Here is a 19,174-nt window from a genome sequence, read left to right as displayed (position 1 = left end):
AAACAAATAATTTACATGTAAAATAGATTTACAGTATCTGAGTGTGAGATACATGTATGTGTGTGTACTGGATAGCTAAACAGATAATTCAAGTTAAGAATTTGTCTGTTGCAACGAAGCTGCAACCTCACCTCTGACTGTCAAACAGGGCATTCTGATTTTGTGTAAGTGTATTGCCAAAATATTCAGATTCTGAAATGGACAAAATGGTAAATACTTGCTGAGGAGTCTGTCTTGATAGCAAATCTGAAACTTTTTTCTGGTTTCAGTAAAGATGACCCAACTGATATAACTAGAATTTTAGAGAGTTAATGGTCCTTAGCTCTTCTGAACCATGGTGAGCTCTTATTAGAAAGGCTTTGCCATCCTATGGTGGTTTGGACACAACAGTATTTTTCTAACTGTAATAGGTATAAGTTAGAAACCAAGGAAATTATGAAAAGGGACAGAAATTGCCTTATTTTTCTGAAATCAAAGCAAACACAAGACTCATATTGAGATTATATGATATCTGTAAAGAATTTTCTTTGGTTAATTACAGGGTGCTCTGTTCCCCAGTTGCCTCTACTTTGTAGGAGGTTTTCTGAACCAGTGTTTAATTCTTGTGGTATCAGTTCTGAACATATTGATACTGAGAATCCTGTACTGGGGGGATCTGGTGATATTTGCTATGTTCTTCAAGCACTGCCACCCTGTCTTCTATAGTGGCTGCATTTGAGGTGCACAAGGGGTGTCTTTCCAAATCAGGGATTCATTTCTTCATTCTTCCCCAGGTTGTTATAACTTATAAAAGAAAGGTTGACATGACTCCTTAGCATCTGACTAGGAACTCCAGAAAGCTAATAGGGCATAGCATTTAGATGGAGGGATGTCCTGTCTTGTATCCTTAGCAGTTGGTTGCTCATGGTAATATTTATGGTTCTACTTCCTGGCTTTACGACATATTTGAGTTTTCAAGTGTTGAAATCCTTCATTCCTTCTGCTGCTTCTTTGTTCAAGCTCCCGGGCAGTTGCTGAGTTTAAAAAGATTAAAGCAGTCCTATGATATTTGCAAGTCTTCAGCAATTCATTTCTTGAGCTTGTCTCTGTTGCCCTTCTTTTTGTTGCATCATCTTGATACTATAGTCCTATGGAATTATCTGATAGTAAGGACTCCTAAAAAGTTTGACTCATTCTTAAGTTGTGCAGGATAGGTATTGCGATGTGTTGCATTCTTATCAAAGTTTACACTTAGCAATGTAATCAGCTTCTTGCCTATGAAGCTTTCACGGTCACTATTGTGTCCCAGTCTTGTTAACAGCTGTCTCATAATGAACAAAACATTTAAGTTGAAAGATGAAGAAAATCCTGCTTATCAGAATCTTCATGGAAGAACTGCTGATTTCCTATTTAGGCTTACTAACTGTCGGGCTCTCCTGGGCTAAAAAAAGCTTAGGGAAAAAATATTGGGCAAAACTATTGGGAAAAGAACACTGGACATTTCTGGCAACTTACTGCAAAAGACGAGTGAGAGAAAAAGCTTGAGAATTCAGTGCCAGCAGGTAGCACAGATGTCCTTAGAGACTGTGTATGATACATTGAATGCTGCCGCAAGTTCAGTGGTAATCAGTTTGACTTTCAGGCATGTATCTTGAGGGCAAAAGAATTTGTTCCTTTTTGAAGCCTGATTTACTTACAATGTTCATTATCTTTTGAGCCATGTCTTGCAGTAAAGAACAAATCAAGTGAAGCATGCATCTTAAAGGGATTTGTCCTGTTTCTTTGCTTATTATGTCAAAGACCAGATGCATTACTAAGGTTGAAATAAACTTGGTAGATGAACGCCTTAACTGGTACCTACAAGCATGTTGTGTTTTTTTTAATGATTAAGTGAATTCTATAAATACTCTTGTCTTATTTCATGTGCTTATTTTATAAGAGGGAAAGTCTGACCTGGGAGCAATAGAAGAATGGTTCTTCTGATATTGGAGACTTTATTCTTGTATCTTCTCTACAAATACAGTTATTGCTTGCTGTGGGCCTCAGAAAACTTGGTTTATTCATCAACACGATAATCTTCAGTTCAGGAAGTTCATTTCCGTATCTCAATCCACCACGTTCATACAAAATCCCTAGGATTTTGGGGTGGAGGTGAAGTGAATGTCACACTTCTGATTCAGAGTCCTACTGTTCAGGTTGTGCAGCTTTTCCAAGCTATTGATAAAATGTTTTGTGGCAGTGACTGAAGAATGAATAATGTGAGGGGTGCAAGCATGGCTGAGGAAGTTCATCTTGGCATGTCAGGGAGCATTCATCATCTGTTCCTCAGCATGGAGGGGCTCTGTGCCAGCAGGGAAAAATCTCTGCAGTGCCAAAGCAGGACTTCAATGGGCTCTGTGACAGGCTGCAACAGCGTTCTTGCTTCAAACCATATTCGCGGTTATGACACATCTCATAAGTTATAAAACTCTTTTTGTATGTATCTGTGCTGCTATCTGAGGTTATTAGGCCACGTTGTTCGGTATATGACCTCTTTGTCCCTCAATATGTCATGTTTCTTTTTTTAATCTGTGGTTGTTTGATGCCATTGTACATGTACCAAATGTATTCGGTGTTAGCTTGTTGGTTAAGATGCCTTTAGATACCTTTTTATATCTAACTATAGAAGAAAGAAATCAAATGAAGTACATGGAGATTGGAAGGAGCAGTTGATGTGCTGGAGGGCAGATCTGCCATTCAGAAGGGCCTCAGCAAGGTGGAGGAAATCACTGGTAGAAACCTCATGAAGTTAAACCCAGACAAATGTGAAGACTTCTTCTGAAAAGGAACAGCCCCATGCAGCTGTGCTGGCAGATGGGGACCTTTGGGGACCTTTGCGTCCTGGTGACAGCAAATGGCCATCTGTCCTGTGCAGCGGTGAAAACTGGCAGTGTAATGGGCTGCATTAGCAAGAGTGTAGCTGGCAAGTTGAGGGAAGAGGTGATTATCCTGTATTTAGCAGTCATGAGGCTAAGTCTGGAGTGCTGTGACCAATTTGGGGCCCTGCCAGTACAAGAAAGATATTACCAAAATGAAGCATGTGCAGCTAAAGGCAATTGGAATGGAGTGTGTGGAATTCAAGGAGAGAAAAAGGACAGTGGACTTCTTCAGGCTAAGGGGCTCATGGGTCTAACTGATGTCTTCAGTTCCTCGGTAGGAGGCTACAGAGTTCAGGTAACAGGTGTAAGTGTGGCGTTTGGGTTTTAGGTGCATAGTAGTAAGAGATTATGATCAAACGTTGCAGCAACACAGATGACATGCACTGAGGGTTAAGTATGGACAGGTTGCCCAGAAAGGCTGTGTTACTTTCATCCTCCATTTTCATACAAATTGGAGAGGATCAGGAGTATTGGTTATAAAGTAATTACAACTTGTCTTGGGTAGAACAGCATCATCAAATGATTCCCTTTTTAGCCTTTTTGCCATAGCTGCATTACGTTACAGCCTCTTGTAGGTGAAACATGTTGATTCTTCAGGCTTTTGTAGCAGAGGGGGACAGACAAGGTATGGTGCTTTGAAGCATTTCTCCAGTAGAACTGTTTACTTCTTAGTTGATGGTATTGCTATTTTGTCTGTTCTGTGACCTTCGCAATAGTTTTCTGTTTAGAGGACCTTGCTGTCAACATTGTATTTATCTGTACAATGGTATTCCTTGTGGTGGTGTGTGTGTTCCCCTGGCCTGATTTTACTCTCAGCACTTAGCATGTGGCTGTTTCTTAACCAACCTGCGAGCAGTTCCTCAGAATTTGAAGTGTGTTACCATGGTGCAACTGCTGTTGAGGTGTGTGTGTGAATATGTATAGATATATCTCAGGCCAATTAGGTGAGCAAATATAGTGTCCTGTATGGTATACCTGGGGTTTAATTTGTCTTTGCATCATAATTACAGCTTGTAGTCCATCCTGTGATTAATATCTACTGGGCTTTCTTTTCTGTCTGTCACCTGATGGGCTCTGTCAGAGAGGAGACATTTCTATAAATCAACAGGTTCATATCCTTATCTTGCACTTCTGAACCACATCCTATTTCCAGTGTTTCACATTTAGTAGCATTTTTTTTTTCAAGTTGTCTTTAAGGTATTTCGAAGTAATCTTGCTTTGAAGTATCTCATATCATTATAAGAAACACATTTACTCCTATTTCCCTCTGTCACTGAGGCTGCTGAATGCAGATGCTGTCAGGTGTGGTCCATAAGCAACTCCACTGCTGATTTTGTTTGTCAGATAATTGGCATCAAAGGGATTAAGAGTCACTATCTTGCTAATCTTTTAATCTGAATCTGAACAGCGTTTTCCCCCAAAATATGGGGAAAATACTTTATTAATGGGCTTTTATTATTTTGAATATTTTTTTTATATAAGGATATGCAAATTCTACAATTGACAATAACTAGTTGTCAATTATCCACAGGACCTTTGACTTCTCTATTTTGTTGTTTGTCAGCATCTAATTCATAACAACTACTGATTCCAGCCTCCTTGCTTTCAGGAATGCAGTCTAAAACTCCAAGCTATACCGTGGCAATGAGTGAAAGACCAAAGGCAGGATGTGTCTTTGATAGCACTTAGATACCGTTTGAAGAATATCTAGCTTTAAAAACATTGACCATTGTCACCTTTTACACTGTAAGAGTAACCAGGCCAAGCAGACACCTGTCTGCAGCCACAGTGTGCTCAGCATTGCAGTCAGCAGTGTGTAGTGGTTTAGTCCAGACTATTTCCTTAACATGTGTCTGCAGCTCATGGCCTAGGAATGACTTGATTCCCTTTCTGGAGTAGAGTTTAGCTGTCGTCTTTGTTTGGTTACTGGGATTCTTGGAGTACCATAGCACCTAAACCTGGAAGTATGTTTTTCACTTGTCGCTTAAAGTGAGCTCTGTGATGGACACCAGGGAGTTCAGCTTTCCTTCATCATACACTGGGCTGGGTAGCTGGTGACGTTATCCTCCTATTAAAAGGCTGCTAAGTCAGCCTTGAGTTTTCTTCCATCACCTCCTATATTCCTTCTGCATTGCAACTGCGGCTGTGCAGGGTGCTGTATCTAGCGAACTGAATTGTGTTTTAGGAGGGGGGTGGAGAAGAGGAGGAACAGCAGAGGAGAAAAACATTCCCGAGAGTCCTCGTTATGCAGCATGAAGAGTAGGGGAGACTGCTCATTTATAAAAGTTGTCCTCCACCCTTAAGCAGCTGTTCTGATTTTGTGTGTTGCCATGTAGTGTTTGAACATCTCGTGAAGCCACAGATGTTTGACTTTGATTTGTATACTGAGTCAGATTTGATCCTTTTTCCTCGTGCCAGAGCCTTCTGGCGCAGATTGCCCTGACGCAAACCCTGCTCCCGGCTCCCACTGCACTAAGGAGAAACGTTTTGGTCCATGTCAGGTCTGGCACTTGGTCCTCAGTTACTTTTTGATCACTTCCTGTGTTTATAGCTGGAGATTAAGTCTTGGCTGTGGACATGAGATTTACTCAGAATTGTTACAATTTTCTGTGAACATTAAGTAATTCCTGACGCAGATGTTTTAGAGAGAGAAATGCACCTTTGTATTCTGTGGCTTCAAAAAGCATTGAATTAAGAAAAACAAGGATAGTATTAACATAGCACAGCTCAGATAAGCTGTTCTTCATGTGTTCCCTAACCCAGTATGAAAAATAATTTTTGTGAATAGGATACCTTCATGTTAATACATTATTAGATATATGTATCTGTATTCTGATAGTCTGAGGGCATCCTCTCATTTCATGTGCTTGTAATCCAGTGTTGGTCTGATACCATGAACATGTTTGCATGAAAATCATGTTTCGACTCTTTTTTTTTTTTTTATTACGGAAACAGTGCAAGTAGCCAGTTCTATGCAAAGAAACAAGGAGTTGAAATGGGGTTTGGCTGGAACCCAACAGCCATTTGATCCATATCCAGCTGTTGGGCCCAGATGTGCCTTCCCTCCATCCTGGGGTAGTGGGAAATGGCCCCAAGAACCAGCCGGTGCTTCATGGCCTGTGGTCGCTCATGGCTGATCTGCTGTCAGTCGGGTGCTGTGTGTCTCCCTTCTCCCATGGTATCTCTTTCTGCTTTGCTTCATATTTCTTTCTTGACCTGCCCCCTATCTTTTCAGTCTTTTGATGTTTTGTTGTTACTTTTCATTCATTTGAGCTTATTATCTCTTAAAATTCCACCCCCCTGCCCCCCCACCCCCCGGAATACGGCTTTAATTACTGAGCAGATGTGTTTTCTTCATTCTGCCTGCTCTAACTGCCTTTATCTCTCATTCTTCATCTTGAATCTTAGACTTTTTAGCTCATTAAGTCCTGTGGAGCTAGAACTCTTTGCTAGTTAAAGACACTAAAAAAAGTTCTTATCAGATCTTGCTGCAGTTCTGTAAACAAGCTACTTAATCATGCTTTTATGTTAATGCCAAAGAAACAAATAAATTGGTTGCACTGTGATTATAAAAAAGTGAACACCAAATTGCAGTCTAGATATGGAGATACTTTTCCTTCCTTTCTGTGTTTATTTTTTGTGTGTGTTTTTATTTGGTGTTTTGTTTGTTTTTAGTTCTTTCTGAAACAAGATTTAACTCTAGAGACTTAAATGAAAGTTTATAATTTATGGAAGAAAATAAAGAATGTAAAAGAAAATTTGATGTTGCCTGAAAGCCTTCATGGTCTGAAGCTAGAAGAAGAGGCAGAAGCTGAAATGTAATTGTGCAGGAATGTGCTTAGATATAAAACCTAGGATGTAACTGTGGGAATGCGTTTAGATACAGAAACTGGAATGCAACTATGTGTTAGTGAAATCTGCAAAATCTGGGAATGTCATGCTCAGTGTTTGAGAACTGCAGGCAATTGGCAGCGCTTGTCAGAACGATTCTGGTGAAAACTGCCTTTCCAGAGTTCAGAGCCCGATCCAGTCTTTCTTTGTGTTTTTGTTCTTGGCTTGAACTCACGTGAACTAAACAGAATTAGCAAGGGACAGCAAAGCTGTGGTTCTGTGACCTCTCTCCTCAGCGGTAAAGCCGGCTCAAGAAATTCCTGCTCCAAATCGTATTTCCCTGCCTGTGTCACTTTTTCCAGGAGGAGGGTTTTGCAGGGGTGAAATGTGAAATCTATCAGATCCAATTTTCAAAAAAAGCGTTACAGAACACTTCCTATTAGTTCTGTTTTTCCCAGGACAGTCTGCTACTGGTGAGCAGTGTGGGTCTGTGACCAGGCCTGCTGGAATGACTGGAGGAATGAGGTGCCCTGTGCTGGGAGCAGGGGATGGGAATACAGCTGTTCCTCCCGACCGCGGTGTCGTGTGAAATCCCGGCCTCGCTGAGCGGATTTGTGTCGTGTAGCACTGGTTGCCAGAAATCAGTGCATTTAAGTCCTCCAGGCAATAGTCTGAAACAACAGTGTTCATGAACTCTCTGAACAAAGTGTCATCCTTTTTTAGTCTGCAATTTTTTAAGGTATCAATAGGCAAGGAAGGAGGTATCAAAGGAAACACCAGCTCTCTAGCCTAAAACGTATGCTTCAGAAACACATTATGAAAACAACTTTTACTGCCATGTAAAATTTGACTGGCCTGAAAAGGTGGAACCAATCCAGACTGGAGACAAAGCATATGAACAAGTGCGCCATCTGAACTTACTGCTAAGTCGGTTGACTCGTGACAAATGCAATATTTTTCATAATCCCATTGCAGTGTGGTTCATTTAATAGCTGTGGGTTTGCTGTTTTGAGTCATGAGAGTCACCAGAAGAATTACTTATGAAATTTTGTTTCAGACTTTCAGTTTCTTTCCTTTGTTATTACCTTCAAATATACAGACTATTTGCTATACGGCAATAGAGGAAACCTGTTTCAACAGGACAAACGTTAAAATGAACAAAATTTCCTTTCAGATCTTTATTACTAGGCTATATATTTTATCAGTATTTGTCTGGTGATGTAGTTTTTCCTCTTCTTGCTGTCAAACTTGCTGTAATTCTTGTAGATCTGTTCTGGTTTGTAGTTGAAATTTAAATGAGACTGATGGCAATAAATGGGTTACATTAATGTGTCACTGCCCCTTCTCCCCAGTCCCAGAGTATTTTTATAAAGTTTTACAGGAAAACATTTTTTAACCATGCAGGGCAGCTTTAGAAGAAGTAGAAGGAGATGTGACAGAACTGGAACTGAAACTTGACAAGGTAAGCTTTTTAATCCAACAGTGCCTGTTCTGGAACATATAAAAAGATGTGTTTAGGTTTTGTTTCAGAGTTCGCAGCTGGGAAGCGGCCGTGGCCGAGCAAATGGGTCTGGGTTGAGCGCACAGCGGGGCCCCAGGGGCCTGGCCCCAGCAGCAGCGTCCGTGTGAACTGGGCTGATTTCCCCAGCTGGGGGTTCGGGTTGTGCAAGACCCTCCTGCCCCTCTGGCTCCTCACCCTCATGTGATCACCCCACAGTGGGAACCACATGCAAACTCATTCAGCTTTCATGTGATTTAAAAGTCAGGGGTCGGCTATCCCTGCACTGAGAGCTTGTGTTTTATGACAGCTGCGTACTGTGAGCACATCTGGATACTCAGTTTTTAGTGATTTTGAAGTCAATGCTTTCTGTCTTGGGTAGTTTGTGGCACAGTCGCAGCAGGGTAGGGGATGATGTGTGTGTATGTATATATATATATATATATTTGTGTGTACACACTTCCTTCTGAAGGACTTAAATACTGTAAAATTCATCCTGCTTTTGTTATGCTTTGTGCATGTGAATATAATGTTTTATGTAGCATCTTTTCAGTGCCTTACAATCCATTTATTGGTTTCCTAGCCAGTAGTGTTTGGAGGCTTTTGTTGTTTCTTTGATAGTATTTTGGGGGTGACTTATTTTTATTTTACATGTGTAGAAAGTCTCCTTTCCTTAGCTTTTTATGCTAAACATTCAAAATTATTTTTGTCTGCATTTTAATGTGGTGAGCAGATGTCATTTGTTCACCTCCTTAGCTACTTTTCGAATAAAAAGCTTTGTTCCTGCAGCTGTGAGCTGGCTGCAGAAAGATAAAGACGAATAAAGTCAGTGTTAAGTCTGAAGACTTTGTTATTTCTTGTAATAATATTTCTAGCTTTTGCTGTTAATAATGCCACCACTTGCTCTTTCAAAATAAATTTATGATACTTAATTTTGATTTGGTCTGAATTTTGGTGAGGCTACTGGCTCTAGGGATGGTAAACCTGTTTTGGTAGTTTAAACCATATAATTATTTAAAGGATATGCAAAATCTTAGAAGTTCGTGTTTTCCACCAGTCGAAAACGGTCATTTTTGGAGATTTCACAAATTCCTAAGGGACATCATTCAGGACCTTGCCCCCCAGGCTCTTGCAGGTGGCTAGTGCCAAATATACTATTCCATCATGGAAAAGCTCTAGCTTTAGTATTACTCTTTGCCCTGATGCAGTATACTAGTACTCTTTAAAACAAAAACACTTAAACCCACTTGCTGCGCTGACAAGCGAGCAAGTACACTAGGTAAGTATTTAAGCAGTTTAATTCTAATGTCCAGTGTAAGTCATCTAGTATAGTGCTTAAGTTAAAAGCCAAGCTTTTTGTGTGAGCTGAAGTAACAGTGGCCTGAGGGTAGTGATGTGTCTAGACCTGGCTGGCAACTTTTTTTGCTCAGTTATTCATACTCAGCCTAGTTTTATAGTCCCACAGTTGTGACTTCGAGCTACATTATCTGCATTTTTTCCCCTCTGGAAGAAAGGACACTGGGACGCTGGCTGCAGGGTTGGGGACCATAACCAAAAGTGAAGGAAAAAAAATCATCATGTTGGTAGTGATTTTTTTTTTTTCTGTCCATTGTTCAACCAACCTGATCATTCATCAGAATGAGGGACATGATGCTCACATTCCTTTTTTTCCTAAGGGATCTCAGCCAACATAAAAATTACTGGACAAGTAAGGCAGGAAGGTCACTTGGGTGGTTTCTTGCCCCAGCATAGGAAGAAGTACTTCTATGTTGTTCTAAATGAAAATGTATCTGACATCCTTGAAAAATCCTTCAGAGAAGAAGACTCAATCTTCTGATTTTATTTTTGGTTTGGTTTAGGGTGGGGAACTCAATTATAATTTGCATTCTCTCAAGTGAGCATCTTGATGATCACACTAATCATTGTCTTTCATTAATGGCGCAGTGCAGAAATGGTTTAAAACCTGGGAAAATATCCATCGTGAGACAGTGGTGGCCTTCAGTCAGACTGCAGTACATGGGAGCTGAGGTGCTGAGTGAAGCAAGGAGCAGTAGGGGTGGAAACCCATCAGGGGGAGCCTGGTCTGCCTTATGAGGGAAAAAATGATGGAGAGGGTCCAGCGTAGGGCAACGAAGATGATTAAGGGAGTGGAGCATCTCCCTTATGAAGAAAGGCTGAGGGAGCTGGGGCTCTTTAGTTTGGAGAAGAGGAGACTAAGGGGGGACCTCACTAATGTTTATAAATATATAAAGGGTGAGTGCCATGAGGATGGAGCCAGGCTCTTCTCGGTGGCCAACAATGATAGGACAAGGGGTAATGGGATCAAGCTGGAACACAAGAGGTTCCGCTTAAATTTGAGAAAAAACTTCTTCTCAGTGAGGGTGACAGACACTGGAACAGGCTGCCCAGGGAGGTTGTGGAGTCTCCTTCTCTGGAGACATTCAAAACCCGCCTGGACATGTTCCTGTGCGACCTCACCTGGGCGTTCCTGCTCCAGCAGGGAGATTGGACTAGATGAGCTTTTGAGGTCCCTTCCAATCCCAAACATACTGTGATACTGTGATGATGGATTTCACTTTCTGAGATATAACCATCTCTCTTCAGTTGTGTTTGTGCAGACAGCCTTTTGCTTTCCTGTGGCTGCATTGTGAGTGTTGCAAGATGAAACAACGGGTATGGGTTTCTTTTGGGTTTTTTTTGGCCTGGAAACCACAAAACACTTATAATTTGCTTGGGTTCTAACCAGGTATGTTTTAGTTGCATCACTTATTACCCTCGTATGGCCCTCTCTCTGGAAATATGTGTAAAACCTCAGTTAAAAAATAAAAAGTAGTAACCTTCTCAATGGCATTTCAGTTGACCTAGAGTAGTATTTTTATACCTATCACTATACAATAGAAAGCTTTTCATAGAACATGGGGCTCTAAGTTTAGAAATTAACTTTGAAAATTTTAGTTTCTTAGACTTAAATATGAAACACGCTGATCTTATTTATATAATGATATATAAAAAAAAGTAAAAAACTGTTCACTCTTTCATCTTTTTATCTTTTTAGCTGGTGAAGCTTTGTATTGCAATGATTGATACTGGGAAAGCATTCTGTACAGCCAACAAGCAATTCATGAATGGAATTCGAGACCTTGCACAATATTCCTGTAAAGATGCGTTGGTTGAGGTAAGTTCTTTAAGAGGTGAAAATGGAAGGAGAAAAGTATAACTTAAAAAGGATGAAATATAACAGTTGGCAACAGAAGTGTAGTTCAAGTTCACACTATTGTTTGCCTTGTCTTAAGAGTGAGCTTTTTTGACTGCGAGGCACTGCAAGTGTCTGTGCTGTTTAGTTTCAGCTTTAACCTGCAATGGCAAGGGTTTGCCAAATTCCAAAAATACCTATTAGGTTAGGAATAGTCGTCTTGGGAGGTGTAGAGAAAGTCAGGATGAATCTGTGAACATCTTCTAGTTGTGGGATCCTAAGAGCCACTTCTCTAAAATCCCTGAATTGATCTCCTGGCTCCTGGAACTGGCACTCTCTAATACATAGAAATGTATTGTTTACATGCACAGAGCCCGCTTCGATGGTATAACCTCAGACTGATGTATTGTTAGACTAATTTGGAACACCTAATATTTCCTCTGTATGTTAAATTTGAAATTGGGTATGAAATTCTGCAATATGCAGGTATAGTGATGTGCACATCTCTGTATGTGTATATCATGTATTTTAGTGCATGTTATATAATAGAACAGCAGTTGCATGTGTGTCTTCACACACTAGTTGAATTGGATAATGCCTGTGGACTTCAGGATAGTCCTCATGTGCCTTTGAATCTGTTGTTGTCTAGAAATGTACTTGCTAAAAATGCATTGCGTTGACTAACTGGTAAAATGGACATAAATTGATTGCAAGAAGGTTTTTGTTACACTTGTGTAAGCAATAACCAGTTACCCATAGATGCTGGGGGTTGTTGTTATCTGTCTGTGTTTGAGACATTAATTCTACAGATTGGTGTTGGTGTTGCTAAGTGTATCAGCTGTGAGGTGGTAGTTCCTACAATAAATGTGTGTGTACCGATGATTACAACATGTTAGCCGTTTAGTTTAATAATCGTGCTAGGGAAAATAAGTTCTTTTCAGTAAAGCTGTGAACTGCTGAAACATTGCTTTAATGCTGTGTATTTGATGGGGCTTAAACCACTTTTTTTCTCTTTACAGACCAGCTTGACGAAGTTCTCTGACACATTACAGGAAATGATCAATTATCACAATGTAAGTATTTCTAGCTGAAACATGACACTGGCTTATCTCCAGTTATATTTGATAACAGAGTTATGCTGAAGCTTTTCATGTTGATAGTATTTGAAAGGTCGTGGTCTAAGTGGCATTAAATACCTTTTGTTTTAGACTTGTGAACAGTTTATTTATAGCTTGTTAATGACCTATTTATAAACATCCTGTTTTCTGAAGATTTTTGTCTCACTTCATTTTTTTTGGTTTGGAATTTGTGAGCTTTGCTAAAACCCAGTGCTGTAAGACAGTAAATACTGGATTGTTTAATCTTTTAAAATCAAACTAATGGGCAGCAGTGACAAATTATTAGCATCTTTCTTTGCTGGACTGAAATAATGATCACTTTTTTAATAATTTCTGGATTTTTCTTTTTCCTCATCCTTTATAATGCACGAAATGGAGCACCTCTAATTTCTGTGCAGTTTTCTTTTTGGAAGTATGACAGATTTAGACAAGTGTAGAGAAAGGAGAAAATGCTAGGATTGGAGAATGATAATGATTTTTAGCATGTCAGACTCCATCAATTTTATGTGGATTGAAAACTGATTTTTTTCCTCTTCTGCAGAGTTTATTCTTGTATCCTGGCAGCCAAAGGAGTGTGTTCATTCTTTATTTTCTTCTTCTTCCCTTGGCCCCTCCTGCTTTTTTGTAATTTTCCAGCAAATTGCAGGAAAGCAACTGAAGCATCTCCAAAGTGCTGAAAATATGCAGGGCGCTTGCAGTTTGGTTTTTTTTTATGTACCACCAGGAGTTTAAAATCTAATGGGATACACGGAATGCCATTCAAACAGCGTTGGCTGAAATTAAGTTTGTTAGCTTTAACTTAGCTTCCTAAAACTCTCTTATTAGGCATTTTTCTGAAAATGCATGTTTTTGGAAGGGAAACGGGGGGCAGCAGGTTGAGGCTGCAGGGTTGGTTTTCCTTTCCATTATATGCGGTGTACACAGCTACACCAACAGTGATACTGGCAGGGCAAAGAGAAGCTGGTGCAAAGGTGTAGAGCAGCAGCTGTGGGAGAGTGTGGTGCTTTCATGTCCCTGATTTCTGCAGGTTAGATTGAGCACATGAATCCAGTTGACTGTCCTTGTTTTACACTCTTTATCATGCTTCTTGCTCCTGGTTACCCTCTTAACCATGGCTTTGCTGTGTGGTGTACTCTTCTTGACACATCTGACCTGAGTACTGTATTTCTGCTGCTGTTATTATTCTACATGATTGTGGCTTGTAGTGCTTTGGGCAGTTTGAAGGTAGAAAGCAAAGAACAAGCCGTATTAAAAGAAGATTTCTTTGCTGATCTAAGTAGGGCTACTCTGAGTTTTCTATCTTTCCACTTCCTTGCTGTGCTCAAGCACAGTGAGTACAATAGTGGCTTTTACCAAAAGGCACAAACATAAGAAGTGAGGCGTGTTATGGGGTCCTGATGTAGAGCTTTGCCAGATGTGCTGTGGTCCTGTGTTGCTTTTTGTGAACCTGCTTAGTTCAGCAGGACTCACTAGCTCAGGGTCAGCTCTGCTGTTCACCAAGTTGGCAAGAGAGCCACCGTGAGTCAGAAGAAGCCAGAAGAAGAAAGAGAAGAAACAAGGATTCTCCAGAGGAAGGAGGAAAAGGACAGGAGATGGTCCCACTGAGATCTGCATGACTGTCAGTTTTCTTATGTGAAGCTTTGCTACAAAAAGGTCTAGGAACCAGATTAACACAGCACCTTCACTGGTTCAGCAGTGGGGGAGTAGTTTTGACAGCTTACGGCAAATAGCAGCTTGCTTAGACTTGGTTTGGAGTGTGTAGAAGGTACTGTGTTGGAACGGCTGTAAATCCAGTCAGGTCATGGTCTGGGCGCATTTTCCTGTTCTTTTGGGGAGGAAATGTGTATGTATTTTTTTGCCTAGCACTTTTTTCCCCTCTTCATTACTGTAAGTAGAAATGCAAGGCTCATGTTTCTGGGGAGTCCACTAATAGCTGAGTTCCCATCTGGTTATACTCTTTCTGTATTGATCCTGATTGGTGCACTCCTCAGGCACTGGCAAGCTTAAATGTCAGCAGTGGGAGTAGTCCCAGCATGACTTCCAGCTTGTCAAGAAGTTCTTTATCTGTTCTAGTTGTCTGTTTTTCTGAAGTGGGAATACAAACAGGATCTTCTGTGTGTTACTGTCAGATGTAGGACAATTCAGGTTGGAAGGGGCCTCAGGAGATGTCTGGTTCAGCTGCCTGCCTAAAGCAGGGTCAGCTCTGAGGCTGGAGCAGGTTTATCCCATTTGGCTTTGGAAACCTCCAAAAATGGAGGCTGTCTGGAAGATACAGTACCACTGTTAATAGGTGACTTAAACTCAGTCATGTTTGCCTTCCTTCAGTGCTTCTAGAAAAGAGAAACAAGCCAGTAAGGGTTTTGCTGTCAGTACTTGGCATTGCATGGAGTTTTGTTCCCAGATTTTGGAAATGGGCAGATGAAGACTGAGAACATTTAAAGAGAATATTGTTTGACCTGAAACTTTGAGTTCTTGACTTGCTCTTTCGAGAAAATTGTTTAATACTTAATACCTAAAGATCTTTGCCTTTTGGAAGAGATTCTGTTCAGAGGGCCAATTACTACTTCCTTAAATTCTTTCGGTTCTTTTACTTTCTGCGATCATGCTGGTGTATTTCTGTAATGCAGCATGAGAGGTGTAGAGGGGTGGGAAATGAGGGCGTCATTTGTGGTCTGCACAGTGAGAAGTGGCAAAGGATTTGCCCCATAGCCACCGACTTGTTCTGTTCTGTCCTGAAACTCAGAGGACACATGTGAGGCTGAAAAAAATGTGCATTTTCATTCCTCAGTTAGAATTTCTGGGGTCATAAGAGAAAATACAAGTTGTCTAACATGCAGGTGTGCTTTGGCCTTGGAAACTTAACAAGTTTCTCAAGATTTACAATTTGAATGAGTATATTATGTTCTGCCCTACCCAGCCTCCCCACACCATAAGCAATCAGAGAAGCATGGCTTAGAACCCTTAATCTTAGAAAAAGCAGCAGCCATTCTTCTTAGCAGTTCATCAGTGGGTGTTTATTTACAAATGTGTTATGTAAAGGAGATGGTACTAATTACTCATGTATGTTACATTCTCAGCATTATTTTCAGTCTGTATTTGGTTTTTTTTCCCCAAAAAGCTAAGAGCATGTTCTTTCTATGGTTTCATTTGTCTTTTAATTGTTGGTTATATTGTGAAAGTCCATAAGAATCAGAAGAAGTTGTTATTTAACATTCAAAGTTGTTTCTTCAAGGATGTCTGTACAGAAATTTTCTTGACTGTTTAATAAACATGTTCTATGAAAGTGGGCATGTCCTACATTGTCAGGATGAGATAAGATGCCAGGAACTCTTGTCTCTCCTTATAAGCACAGTCTTTAAGAAAAAAACAGCAAAAGGTCTTGAGTTTGTGTTATTTTCCTTATTTTATTCCTCATTTATTTTTTTAATTTGAAAACTACTTTGAAGGATTTTATATTTTTATATTAGAGACGCATTGATTTAATAATAATTCTCATCTAATTCTGCACAATAACTGTTTGTATGTCTAAAATGAAAAGTTATCATCACTTCTAAGTTATTAGCTTACCTAATAATAATGCTTTTCTTTCAGATCCTGTTTGACCAAACCCAAAGATCAATTAAAGCACAGCTTCAGACTTTTGTTAAAGAGTAAGTTAATTTAACTTGTCATGGGAAAACTATAGGTAAAATGGAATTTAAAAACATCTGATTTGAGTGGGTTAGTGAAACATCTTTCCTGAAAATCACCAGCCATAATTGAGAAGTGCACATTAAAGTTTGTCAAAAATCACCCCAAGTCAGCGAGGCGAGAAATGTTGAAATAGTATTAATTACTGGTCTTAAATATACGTTGTCATTGTCTAAGCTTGGGGGGAAAAGAAAGTGCTTACCAAAGCTTTTCCCTAATTAGCATGAGATGCATTTATTTAAATTTAGATGTTGTCCTTTCCTCGGCAGAGAGAGGCTTCTATCTCATACTTTGTTTGATTTCCATTTGATCCAAGCGTTTCTTGAATATGAAAGCCAAGAAACTGGCCGTAACAGTCACAAGCAGGGTCTGTCTAGTGTATATTCAAACACTCTTTTCATGCTTTTGATTTCATTTGCTACGTACCTTTCCTTTTTCTTTAGAGATATTAGGAAATTTAAAGATGCAAAGAAGCAGTTTGAAAAAGTTAGTGAAGAAAAAGAAAATGCACTGGTAAAAAATGCCCAAGTTCAAAGAAATAAGCAACATGAAGTAGAGGAAGCAACCAATATTTTGACTGCGACACGGAAATGTTTTCGACACATAGCTCTGGATTATGTTCTTCAGGTAAGTACAGCAGTAAATGTTATTCTTCAGAACCATCTGTTATATCTAGTTAGAGGCCTGTCCTTTCAAAGTTCTTACTGTAAGCTTTTCAGAAGCTGGAGATTCAGTGACAAAAGAATCACTTTGTCTGCAAGGAATTTATTTTTGTAATGAAATCTGAGCAAAATTAATTTACTTGGTGAATTCTTATTGGTTAATGCTTTGGTATTCAGTGCTGTTACTGTAATGACACAGTTTAATTTTCAATTTGAACATTAATTTTGAAAAAAAAAACAAACACCCAGTATTTGCCTGGTACTTAAATGTATTTTGTGAGTTGGCTATGCTGTAGTTCCTTGTATATTTGAAGTAAAAATTGTAACCGAGCTTGAGAAATACAAATTACCTGAATAATTCTGATATAGGATGTTTGCTACTACTACAATTTCAGCTGTTTGCTATGGGTTGGATTTAACAAATCCTACTTGTCTAGAATCCTTAGTTTGGCATCGTGCCATAGGGGAAACCAAGACTATAAGAACTCTTTTGCTTTTTAGTCCTGATCTCCTATAGAGTGTTGGGAGGTGCTCTTTGTCCAGCTACTTTGAATCCTGTGAAATAGTAACATATTTTCTTTTGATACTTAGAATTCATCTGTTTCATAGTTACCCACAGCTACAGCAAAACAAGATTAGTGCAACTCAGATGGTACTGGGGTTGGAGGCTCCTAAATGGTTCTGGGGTTCTCCTGTGATCAAACACAGAACAATCTTTACAATGACGTTGGGTTTATATTAGATGTTGTCATCTTGATTTGTGGCAGCCCAGTCAGTTATTTAAAGCTTTGGTGACTGTTCTTTACATTGCACGTATTACCTGTCAAGTGAAGCGGATTGATCTGATCAGCCTGGGTGTGTGTATAGGTACGGTGGTCAGTGGTCGATACTGAACTCCTGCCTTTTGAACACTAAGCACAAAGTTAATTTTGAAGTTTTAAAAGTCAAGTGAGTTATGTACCACTTGGTTATTGCACTAACAACAAGTAGTATTGGGGGAGCACTGGCAGTTACTGCATTGAACTGTGGATCGTTTGCCTCTTGGAATTAGTGTGTTCAAAATATGAGCAGTTCCTGTGATAAAGATGCATTTAAAATAAGTGAAAAACTTCAGCATCTCTTAGTTAATGTGAGCAAAAATGAATTCAACTTTAGGAATTCTTTCTACTTGGGTGACTCTTCTTCTGGAAAAGCGGCTTCACAACAATGGTCTCTTTGTACCTATATTGGCTTTAAACTGTATTTCAAAACCTTCCCTTTCCTTTTATTATTTTTTTTTTGCCTCACAAGTTGAGGGTTTGTTCTGTACAAACAAATCTTAATTATTTTTGCTGCAGAAGGTTTTCCAAAATAGTGACCATTTAAGTATAGAATTACAATCTGGTTTTGATTATAGCTTCAGTAGGTTTATTTCTTTTGCTGGAACTTTAAACTGATATAGAGGTGTTAAATTACAAAATCATGTATATTTCTGCTAAATGGGACTTTTGAAGTAAAATCTGTAGTTCTGGTTGGCAGCCATAAAGATTAAGGGACAAAGAGGATAGAGGAACTAGGTGAATGTGGAAAATCAGTTATTTTTTCTATAGGACGTGAAATTCTTCAAGTTCTAGGGTGCAGCTTCTTTCAGGAGTTGTGGGACTGGGTTAGTTTATACTATCAGAAAGAGTTGGAATATGTTGAATTGAGTCTCTTGAAAATGGATACCAGTTTTTCTTTCTTGAAAGGTGTATTATATTACTTCTAGCTATGTGATGTCGTGTATTTTTCCCTCCTAATGTAAGAAAGTTGTGACGATCACTGTGAAATTCCAGCTTCACAAGCATTTTCTGATTGTATCGCTTTAATATCATGGCAAAACTAACATGCATCTTCTTTTAAAAGTGTTTTGTGAAGTCTGATATTGAGTTATGTTCTTCCAGTGTTTTAAGCTTTGATGTGATTATGTGGAAGTAATTTGAAGTTTACTTCTGTTGGGAAAATTTGCAAGTAGAATATAACAAGGTGCTTGGTTTTTTTTTCCAGATCAATGTTCTTCAGTCTAAAAGGAGATCAGAAATCTTAAAATCGGTAAGACATGCTTTATTTTTTGTATAGAAAATACTTAAATACATCTGAAATTAAAAACGTAGCTGCAAAAGTGTGTTAATATTTTTTCTTTCCCCAATGAAAACATAACCAGTACCTTTGGCACTTTAGCAGCAGCCACTTTGCCCTTTACTGTAGCTGGACACAGATGTTATTGATGATCCTTTTGGTTCAGATTTGAACACCTTAAGGTTTTC

At 39.4% G+C, this 19,174-nt stretch overlaps 1 protein-coding gene across 2 annotated transcripts in view; it reads left to right on the top strand.

The window, feature by feature from the left end:
* Positions 1-19,174, top strand: part of ACAP2 (ArfGAP with coiled-coil, ankyrin repeat and PH domains 2) — a 64,543-nt gene that overhangs the window by 9,530 nt on the left and 35,839 nt on the right. For both annotated transcript variants that reach the window (XM_065073920.1, XM_065073919.1), the window contains exons 2-7: positions 8,133-8,190; positions 11,282-11,401; positions 12,439-12,492; positions 16,129-16,187; positions 16,671-16,854; positions 18,915-18,959. In XM_065073920.1, coding sequence (XP_064929992.1) covers positions 8,133-8,190; positions 11,282-11,401; positions 12,439-12,492; positions 16,129-16,187; positions 16,671-16,854; positions 18,915-18,959 — 520 coding nt within the window. The remainder of the gene's footprint in view (positions 1-8,132; positions 8,191-11,281; positions 11,402-12,438; positions 12,493-16,128; positions 16,188-16,670; positions 16,855-18,914; positions 18,960-19,174) is intronic.

The sequence above is a fragment of the Columba livia genome, chromosome 9, assembly GCF_036013475.1.
Source record: "Columba livia isolate bColLiv1 breed racing homer chromosome 9, bColLiv1.pat.W.v2, whole genome shotgun sequence".
Classification (NCBI taxonomy): domain Eukaryota; kingdom Metazoa; phylum Chordata; class Aves; order Columbiformes; family Columbidae; genus Columba; species Columba livia.
This window is presented reverse-complemented; position numbering and strand designations above follow the sequence as displayed.